The sequence below is a fragment of the Filicampus tigris genome, chromosome 7 (assembly GCF_054856515.1).
Source record: "Filicampus tigris isolate MCC_2025a chromosome 7, RoL_Ftig_1.0, whole genome shotgun sequence".
Taxonomy (NCBI): Eukaryota; Metazoa; Chordata; class Actinopteri; order Syngnathiformes; family Syngnathidae; genus Filicampus; species Filicampus tigris.
In genome coordinates, this window is record NC_141223.1 from 10199553 (window position 1) to 10210440 (window position 10888).

The 10888-nt window shown below is 39.8% G+C and overlaps 1 protein-coding gene across 1 annotated transcript; it reads right to left on the reverse strand.

The window, feature by feature from the left end:
• Nucleotides 1–360: 360 nt before the first annotated feature.
• On the reverse strand, nucleotides 361–8018 carry dhrs12la (dehydrogenase/reductase 12-like a). The gene is made up of 10 exons (XM_086036787.1): nucleotides 7851–8018; nucleotides 6395–6528; nucleotides 5971–6053; nucleotides 5790–5885; nucleotides 5610–5691; nucleotides 5466–5527; nucleotides 4499–4603; nucleotides 3830–3920; nucleotides 2501–2638; nucleotides 361–1058 (listed from the first exon to the last, which is right to left on the reverse strand). Exons 1-10 carry the CDS (start codon nucleotides 7904–7906, stop codon nucleotides 943–945), a joined length of 963 nt encoding a protein of 320 aa, XP_085892913.1. The 5' UTR covers nucleotides 7907–8018; the 3' UTR covers nucleotides 361–942.
• Between the last annotated feature and the right edge of the window lie 2870 nt (nucleotides 8019–10888).

Below are 10888 nucleotides of genomic sequence, written 5' to 3' on the forward strand. Positions count from 1 at the left end.
GACAGCTAATGGAGCCCTTAGTATTTTGAAGTGGGTTGGATCTTGTTAAGGTCATCAAACACTATAGAATATGATGGCACTGGTGTTTTACAAGTGGCAACTGTAAAGGTATTGCCAGATGAGACACCTCACATAATTACCCTGCAAACCCATTCAAATGATTTAAAAAAAAATGATTTCACTTTTTATGCTTGCAGTCTGCTTGTAAAAATAATGTTGTAGATACAATGAGAAACTCGTTTTCAACGAATGTTGCGGGGACAATTAGTTATTGCTTGTTAATAAAGATGTTACAGTATCTTTTGTCTTCTATTTTTGCTGAGTCATTTTGAGAAACATAAATCACACCTTTTTTCCCTCCCCCGTTTTTGTCATTTTATTTGAGAATGCATTTACAACTTTAAGTCACGTCAGTAGAGAAGCTTGTCAATGTTGCTGGCTAGACACTGTTCATGAATACATATATGAATTCAACATATTGGAATTCAACCTGCTACAAGACGACAAACAAGATACATGTCTGTTAGTTACACATATCAACTACAGACACAAGAATGAGGTTGAACCCACAGCTGGGTCTGTGTGAATAAATAGTGGCTGAGACTTGGGTCTGATCAGATTCCCATCTGATTTGACAGCTCTCAAAAAGTCACAGTATAAAGAGTGTGGGAAACTCTTTGAATGCTCTCTAAGAATGGAGAGTTACTGAAAACATCAAACACTCGTTTAGTAACATGTTCACTCTACAACACAAAAGGTAAAACCAAATTAGTTCTGGCATCATTAACAAGCAATTCATGTTTAATGTGGCTTATTAAGGCTGTCTTGGAAGACATCTTAAAATAATATTATGCAGGAATAAGAGAGGTGGGCCACTGGTTGCAGGCTTGATGAGTATTACTAGTGTTACTGGTGAGTGTGTACTGGAGCCCTTCTTTGGCCTTAATGTGGTTGAAACATCTTGGCCAAGTCATCCAGAGCGGATATGAGTTTCTGCTCCTCCAGAGGAGAGCTGTGGGTCCAAGCCAGTGGCAGGTGGGTGGCCACCATCCTACGGTCTGTGGGAATACACATACAATTATTATTATTATTATGAGAACATTAAAACAAATATTTCCTCCAAAAGTAGTGGGGGGCATTGACTTATTCAACTGCAAAGAGAATTGGAAATGTATTCCAAGTAATGCATTTTTGACAGGAGGCCTTTATTTGCACAAATGACAGACACCTTGATATCTGCTGATTGTTCACATTTGATGATGTAACTCATGATGGTCGCAGTACAATGATTTCTGAAGTCTACAAAAGCATGTTGCCTGGCAATTTACAGAAAAAAAAAAACAATCCATACTAATCGGGAGGAGCTTCATCATACAACATAACGACCCAAACACTGTCAACGCAACAAAGGATGTCATCAGGGAGAAAAAGTGGAAGGTAGACTGCCAGGCCTTAACCCATAGAGCCTTCATTTTACCTTCTGAAGAGGAAGGAGACTGAACGGAGAAGCCCTCAGAAATGAATAAGAACAAAGAGGCTGCAGTAAAGGCCTGGAAAAGCATTTCAAATGAAGAAAGCAACAGTCTGGTGAAGTCAATGGTTCGCAGGCTTGATGCAGTTTTTGCAAGTAAGGCTTATGCCACCAAATATTAAATGTTATTCCCTTTATGTACATTTAATAATGTCTGTGAGCTTCCAATACTTTTGCTCACTTGAAAAGTGGGTCTCTTCAAACAAAAGGTGCTCTGTCCTGAGTTGTCTAACATATCTAGATGCAAATACCATGAAATAATACCTGGAATTCTGAATTTATGTTTGATATTCATCCATTAATCTGAAACCCAAATGTCTTCCGTAGTTTATAATGTACAACAAAAAAATAGGAATTGACCCAATACTTTTGGAGGTATACTGTATAATACCAAAAGCTCCAATGCGAATGCTACAGCAATCTACTGGATCACTGTGTGTGTGTGTGTGTGTGTGTGTGTGTGCGGGTGTGGGGGTGTGTGGGGGTGTGTGGGTGTGTGTGTGCGTGTGCATGCAGGCGTGCGTGCGTCCTGGCCTGTGTCCATTGCAGCTGGCACGAGTAGCTTTTGGTTGGTGCCAGATACTGCCAGAGTGCAGTGTCTCTATGAGTCCTCACACTCACTCACCCAACCACACATGCACAGAAAGAAGCAAAGGTTTTATATTGCGTAAATACTGTACTTTGAGACAAGCCAAGTCACATATGTGCCTTTAAGTGGTGTGGCCTCGTGAGTGACTTAAGAAACATGGCCCGTTTTTGTTTTTTTACACTTGACTTGAACAGCGGCGCATCAGAAACTCACACGTAACTCCAATTTTGGCTAGCAGCGCAAACTAGCAACAAGCAACCAACTGATAGCTGGTAACAAGGAAAACTCATTATTTGGGGCACTCATAAGTTACCATAGTACCAAACTTATTGAAAAAAAAAGTTCCAGTACAAGTATGTATTTAGAGTTTATCTGTTTACCCTGATAGAAGCGTCCGCTGGGTTTGGCAGCGGCAGCTTCAGACACAGCCAGCCACACCACAGTGTCCGCGCCCTGTTCTGGGGTCCGCAGGCTGTCCTTCATAGAGCGATGGAAGTCAGGCATGGCGTTTGCCACCGCTGATACAAATACAGTACATAGGAGGGAAAAAAGGTCATGCAAATGTAAATATTTCATCAGGTAAATCTATTTAAAACGACAGTATACACTTGTGGCTGAACAAATGAGCATCCTTTGTGCAAACAGAGGTGGTGAGAAGCAGCTGTTACCACCTCTCCTTCTTGAAAGAAGACCACAGTACAGCACAGAAGAATTTTTGGGGGTGGAAAGAATGTTTTCCTCTTTTCCCAAATAGCTTCAACAATGGACAATGGTTTCTTATAAAGCTAGCGCTCTTTGGCCTACTTGTGGAGTTGATGACCAGGAATTACGTTTCATCATCATTCTTTTTTTTTTTCTTTTCTGTGTTGGCGGGTGTTGAGGATGCCTTTTCCAAACAGTTTACGTCAACTCTTGACCTTGATGTTTTGGGGGAACATCATTGTCTGGTGCGAAAGGTTACAAAGGTGCTACTGTATGTGTTCAGTGAAATTAAATGGGCAATTTCCTATTATTTCAATACATTTACATAGTAGCCTTTGAACGTTTACTATGAAATTTGTGTGAGTTCTCTCTTAGGCTACCAACCATATTTGGCAACTTAGATCGAATGGAAACCACCTGTCTCACTATTCAAGAGGAAGCCAACTCCCCAAAAATCTTTGCAATGATATGTTCTATGCACCTTCGCTAGTCTAAACATGGCATTCTGATTAATATTGCATTTGTGGAATATGAGTTAAGCAGCAAAATCCACCTGTTTTTGGCCATCTCAGGGGGTGGCGATTTTGTCATTTTCTGTCAACTGAAAATGATGTCACAGTTGCTCAGGTAACGACCTGCATAGAACATATCCTTGTAAAGAATTTTTGGGGGGTTGACCTCCTCTTTAAATTGCAACAGTTGTGTGCTGATTCCCATTTAATGTAAGTTTGAATGCGATTGGTTAATTCTGACACACCCACATCCCACTTGTTAAAGTGTGTGCACACTTGTGCAACCACATATATATTAGTTACTTCAGCTCTTGGAAAGATTTCTAATCAATTTTAATTGCGTTATGCACTGTACATGTTATAGGTTACATAAGTGGTAATTATTTATCTTGGTCGGTTTCATTTTCTTGTGTACAGTATATTTAAAAAAAGCATTTGATTAGGGGCGTGTGGACTTTTTTGGATCCATTGTAAGTCTGAGTTGTAAATGTGTACCAGGAGTGTCCACCCAGCCAGGATGCATGACAGAGAAGTGGATGCTCGGGTGAATCTTTGCAAGCTGCTCCGTCATCACCACCTGCTGCCTCTGCAAGACACAAAAGCATGCAGTGCATATTCCTCCTGTCTTAAAGTTGAAATCAACCCAAACACATTTTTTTGCAAGAATATGTTCCCAGCAGGCCCACTAGTTGAAACGCGGCATTCTGACTTTGCAACTGCTCAGAGCTCAGGTAACGAACAATCACGGCTCAACTTCAGAAAACAGGTTAGCTGTGATTGATCGTTACAAGAGCCCTGAGCAATTGTGATGTCATTTTCAGTCGACAGAAGTGACAAAATGGCTGCCCCCAGAGATGGTTAAAAACGGGCGGATTAACTCTTATTCCGCAAACACAATATTTATCAGAATGCATTGTTTCAACTAGTGGGCTTGCATAGAACATATTCTTGAACAAAATATGTTTGGGTTGACTTCCACTTTAAAGAAGAACTATATGTTCAGCATTGTGGTTGTAGTTTTCACATATTTAGAACTCTTCTGCATCCTTAGGATTGCTGTTTCATTTTTTTATTTTTTTGATCTCTCTCACTGAACTAATCGAGGTAACCAAAATATTAGATGCTTCCAGTATAAATTGTCAGGTCTACCAACAATGGTCATACCTTGTGTTGGGCATAGACCATGGTGCCATCATAGCGCCCTCTCTCGGCCTGCAGATTCCCTATCCTGAGCTTCTGCACCAACATCCCTCCTGATGACACAGTGATCTGGACAAGGAGGAATGAAGCCATAAATGATGGAATGGTGGACTTGTTAGATGACCTGATCGGGGATTCTCAAAGAGCTTTTTGACAATGTGTTAATATCTGAGGAAATCAAAGTTCAACATTATACCCTCAATTCCAAGGCATTATAACTCAAGATGAATTAGTATACAGTACATCCAAATAAATAAAATAATGACAATGTTTTTGGAGTGGTGCAGACAGACTCAAGACCTGAATTCAATTGATTATATGCAGGGTGACCCTTCAAGGGTTGTGCTAAAGTCATGCCAGACAAATTTGGAGCACTGATGAGAAAGTGGTCAGATATTACCAGGTCAAGTCAATACATACCATGTCGATAAATTACTGAATGTTGGAAATATAGGAAAAGATGCTTCATCTCTGTTTTAGGGTGAACACATTAACGCAACTTGCTTATTGTACAATTTCTTATTCATAGATTTCCTTTAGAGGGCCATTCACATTTTGGAGCAAATTATAAAAATGCCAAATTCAATTACAATTATTACACTCCACGATTACAAAATGGCATAATTGTAAAAAAGTGATTATTAATATGCATTTATATCCAACACACTGTTTGTTTAGACACAAGGAAATCATACTTGAATTTATACAGTTGCACCTTTTCTTATTCTATAATAACTAATTTTATAAATGTTGTTTCGAACTTACATAATTACAGTGTTTCAATGAAATGTATTTGTCTTTATAGTTTTTTATGTTTAAACATTTTCTTGTCTTCTACCCAAAAATAAATGATCATGTCAATAATCGTGATTTCAATTATTACCAAAATAATCGTGTTTTTTTTTCATAATCCAGCAGCCCTAGGACTCACCACTCTGGTATCCGCACTCTTCTCCAGCAAAGGAACGAGACTCTTGGTGAGAATGTAAACCCCTGCAAGAGATACAAGGATAAAGCGTTCCGCTGCACTGGCAGCAGGCTCCCTTCCAGTTGCTAAGATGGACGTGCAACTCACCGAGGACATTGGTGGCAAAGCCCTTCTCGAGACCTTCCGCGTTCACTTCCCGCTGACTCATGATGGAGCCTGCATTATTAATCTACACGGGATCAATGACAACCAAGAACCCGTAAGACATTAACATGAAATTATGATCTTTTTAGAAAGGAAGTGAAAATATGAATCACATTTTCTCACCAGAACATTTAGAGCCTTGTACTTTCTCTTGAAGGCCTCAGCAAACTCCCAGACTTTCTTGGTCTCGGATAGATCCAGGATGTGCACGTAGATCTCCTGTGGTGAAGGTTATACAGTTTTTATGCTTCATTTTTTGTAAAATGTTAAGAGAAACACGTCCCAAGTCCCCATTGTACTGTACTTTATTTCCTGTCTCCTTGACAAGTTCAGCCCTGGTCTCCTCAGCCTTGTCCTTATTCCTGCACACCATATGGATGGTTCCACCTGTGGGGAAACATGATTGCTCAATAGCTTTTGGTTGCACAACAGTGTCTTTTAACACAGACAACATTCAAATGTACAACTTACAACTCATTCAAATAGTTTTTCAGCTATTTAAAAATATTGTATATTTTTGTCAGATTGGCCAGATTATTGGCATTTGCAGTACCTGTGCTACAATGCAGTTATAAATTGCACACTTGTCCATTTAATTTAAAAAACAAACAAACAAACAAACAAAAAATCTAAATATTTTCTTCTTTGGCCATCACATAAAATATATTTTTTTCAGTTTTTTGTTTTTTTTTACAGTGCATAAAACAACTGATGATAGGGCTTTGTACCTCTCCTCGCAATAGCCATAGCCGTGGCTTTCCCGATACCACTGTTGGCTCCAGTTATCATGAAGGAGCGTCCTGCCAAAGAAACCTCCAAGTCCTTCTCCACAAAGCGCTTAGAAGCTGACAAGAAGGCATTCCTGTGGATAATCAACAAGGAAATTTCTGGATCAGAGGCCTGTCCATGAGTACAGCAACTGGATCATAAAACTCAGGTAGTACAAGATTTACATTCAAATCAGCTTGCACTGGTAATACTGCATTGAAACTCAGCTGACCTCACATGACAGTGAGAGAGAGAGAGAGAGGGTGGATGTGTTCAGGTCAAAGGGGTCAGAGGGCCGACTTGGCACTATGCTTCTCCTCACAATTTTACTGTACACGCGAGGGAGAGATTGTGCCTGGCAGCGGATATGACAAGAAGGGGATCGGAGTATGTGCATGAAAGTGTGTGTGTGTGTGTGTGTGTGTGTGTGTGTGGCAACCATTGTCCTGGAAGCTATTGTTGAGGAAGGCTGCACAAGGCCAAGTGAGACCAAGGCTAAATACCCGCTCTGTTCAGTGGTGTCATGCAGAGAGCTATTAGTGCAGGGACAGAGCGGGTCACTCTGTTGGAGAAGCAACAACACAGAACAAAGGGGAGAAGGGAAATCACAAAAGCACCTTTTCAGAAAACTCGGCTCACTGTATGCTAATGAGCAAGGCCTCTGATAGGCTGTAATTAATCAGATGGACATACGCATTGGGACGATTTATCAGAGTTTATTGATATTTTGTTAATGGAATGTTTGACTTTAAAACAATGAGATGACTGGCTTATAAGATACGCATTGCGTACAATAAAAAAATCAAGTCGGTGTATGTTTCTGTCACTTTATACGCAATTTATGTAATGTAGTCCATAGATGTCCATATATATTTGATGGCAATTGAAGGCAAATGTCAATGGTACTAAAAGACCACCATCATATCATAAACACGGCAATCAAATTTCCCCTTAATCTTTGAAATCGACACTTATTAGCATTTCAAATAACTGACTAACTGAATAAAATCATTTACAGACTTTGATTTAATTTAGATGTGACACGAGCCAATATAAAGTGTCTCATCTTATCTCTTTTCCGTCACCCAAAATGTCATACGTTAAATTACACATTACTCTCCATCATCACAAAATACATCTATAGTCAAAGCAGAAAGGTTGAGACATTTTCACAACCTGGAAAATTGTCTCGAATCATGGACACAAGCATACTTGATGATAGACGGATTACAAAAAGACAAATAGACAGAAATTAAGTTGTCACAGCATCAATATTCACACATACAGCATATACACGTATTATGACTGAACTGTGAAACCATCTAGAAGCAAGTACAAACAAAAACAAGACCATCATTGAGAAGGGACTCAACGTAATAAAAAGTGAGAAAGAAAAGATGAGAGCATCAATCATACCTGGTGAACTCTGCCATGCCCTTGAGGAACCAGGCCAAGTTGCGGTACAGAGACATGGTGGCGCTCTGGATGTGGAAGCATCAGGACGTTTTCTCCTCTTCGCCTCTCTTTTTAGCTGCGCTCGGACACCACGTGGAGCAGAGCAGCATGCTGGGCCCACAACACCTGCGGCCCACTAGTGGCAGCTAGAGGGACTGCAATACATTCACTAACCTGCTTTCAGCAGAGATGGCAAAGTAATCAAACTGTACTGTACTGAAGTAGAAGTACATACTGTAGTACAGTAGAAGTGTTTATTCAAGTCCCCCACTTAAGTAGAGAATTTACATTGAAATGAATTTAAGTTTAAAAATGTGAAAAGAATTCAATTATACAACCTGTTTTTTTGATATCTTGACACATTGAATATTGCTATGCACACACAAAAGTTTCCCTCTTTCATTCACTTGTACAATGCTCGTAATGAGGTTTTTTTTAAAAATCATGTTACATGTCGCATGTTGTTGTTTTAAGGGCTATAGCTAGCATTAAGATTGACTTTTATTTGATCAAAACATGTTACCATAGCTTTGCTATTGTAAACCGTGTAACAAATACAATTGTGTTTTTTTCAGATTATACAGAATTTCTGAATGCCACAATCTGGTGGTGGGTTTTTAGGCTGGCACAAGACAGAAGGCGCTCATCACAATTATTGTTGGAGCCGAAAACATCAAACAATTCTCAACTCAACTCCAACTCAACTCCACTTAACTCAACTTTATTTATAGGACCCTTTAAAAACAAGCATTTCTGGATAAAGTACTGTACATGCAGTACAAATTAGACACACAAAAACAAAGACAGTTAAAACAATAAATTAATTAGCAAAATTTGCATAAGCAGGAAACACCATAAAACAGTAAAACAATGCCAAGTTTCATTCTGAGTTGAAACCCAGAGAATAAAAATTAAGACAAGTTTTAAAAATGGACAGAGAGAGGCACTGACGGCTCCAGGATTTTTCTCTCTCCCGGAGTGAAAGGCGGGGCTTGACATATACATGTGGGGGGCTGAGAAAAAAATGTATGAATATATTTTACAATAACAAATAAAATGCTGGGGGGGGCTTAACTGATACAAAGTCCTGATAGGGCTTTGCCCCCCTCCAGACCCGGTGTAGCGCCACACCCGGAGAAGTGGCTTGCCTAACGTTTAGCAGGAGGTCATTCCAAAGAGAGGGAGTGGCAACGAAAAAGGCTCGACCCCCTCTGAGCCTCTGCTTGATCCTCGATACCTCCGGTAGCATCTGATCCACTGACCTGATGCAATGACAGGTTGCTTAGGCAATATGACGTAATGACAAACTGGCTGACGGTCGTAAAATAGAGTTGAAGAACCGTAATTTCACGATGATGAAAGCGCTGTTAAAATTGCAGTGCAGCAGTGACGGACTGATGATGACAGATTTGGTCGGCTTGAAATAATGACGGAGTGACGATGACGGGCGTGTAGCCCGGCCGCTGGTGAATGACGAATGACGGACTGGCAAAATTCATTTTTCCTACACTTCAATGTAAACATTGGGTTAATGTGAGGCCAGGGGTACTCTTCTTCTTGAAACTGTGAGTTGCATGCTGGCGAATCTTCCACTTTTCGGTCATTCTTCACGCAAATGAGTACTGTACTATCTTCCACAAGCCCGCAAAAGACTGTGTGCTGTCATACATCTGGCTCTGTTTGATTGGTGAAATGGAGTCAAACGTCACTAGTAGTGATTACGTTTGATCTGGCATCAATGTCTGAGCAACAGGTCTCGCAGACATGCGAAAAAAAAAAAAATGAATAAACTGATCAAATTAAAAGTAGTAAATGGAATGCAGGTCAATGTAATGGAGTCAAATCACCATTTCTCAACATACAGTATATACTCAGGGAAAAGTAAAAAATATTTTGCATCAAAACTACTCTACCAAGTACAATTTATCCCAAAAGTTACTTGAGTGAATGTAAAGTGTTACTACTACCCACCTCTGACAAAGACAGATGCTCAGCTCAGTCATACCTCTGAAGTAGCTATGAAAGTGCTCAGCACCCACTTTTGCTCTCTCTCTCTCTCTCTCTCTCTCTCTCTCTCTTACTCACTCACTCACTCACTCACTGTGTGTGATTTTTGTGTGTGTGTTTATGTGTAGGTGTGGCGAAGGTGTGATGCACAATGTGAAAAGCAGGAACGTGGCCGGAGCACTTTTGCCATCCAAAAAGGACATTTGTACAAGTTCCATCATTCTGAGAGATTCCGAGACAAAATGGTGAGTTTTGGCTGCTTGAGTTCTTCTGTGTGCAACAATACAATTACTCAGTTTTTCTTTGAAAGTTAAGGTGGTTTGTCAGCTAGATTCAGCTAGATTTCATTTCAATTTTGCTGTGCAACGACAATAAAGATTACGATTGTAAAAAAAAGCTTCAAATAAGTCTCCTAAGCAAAACCGCTGGCAGTTGGGGACAAAATGGTTACTGGTTACCCTTCTTTCTGCAGTAGACTGCTTATCTTATAGGTAAGTGTTTGCAGATGCACCTCAGGGCAAAGTGCCTTCTCTAATCACCCTTTGCATTTATTGTTGTACTGCCGTTTAGTAGATCAGAGGTCACTAACAGGTATGAACAGCTATGAAAAGGAAGTTGATTTTTAATTTTTTTTTTTTTTTATATACTCATTAGATTTTATGATAATGTACAAAATTGGTGAGTGTTGCTATACACACATGGACAAAATTGTTAGTACAATGTGTTTTTGAAAGAGAAATAACAAAAGAAAGAAAAAAATAATAATAGCCATTCTTGGGTTTCTCGGGGCATTGAATCGATCACAAATGGATGGCTCTGTGTGAAGACATTTTGCTTCTCATCTGAGAAGGCTTCATCAGTTCATGTCAGGCAAAAACGGGCCTTCTAAGATCAACTTGCAATCGATTCAATGCCCTGGGAAAAAATATGACTTGGATGAATGTGACATCCACAAGCATCATTCTTGGGTGTTTTTAGTCGTGTGTTTTGGC

What these genes read in the sequence shown, in the direction of transcription:
- dhrs12la (XM_086036787.1), bottom strand. Translation starts at nt 7,906, where the DNA reads ATGTCTCTGTACCGCAACTTGGCCTGGTTCCTCAAGGGCATGGCAGAG. An exon ending in TCAAGGAGACAGGAAATAAA is followed by an intron (nt 5,886 to 5,970) that starts GTACAGTACAAT and finishes CCTTCACCACAG; the next exon opens with GAGATCTACGTGCACATCCT. An exon ending in ACAAGGCTCTAAATGTTCTG is followed by an intron (nt 5,692 to 5,789) that starts GTGAGAAAATGT and finishes GATCCCGTGTAG; the next exon opens with ATTAATAATGCAGGCTCCAT.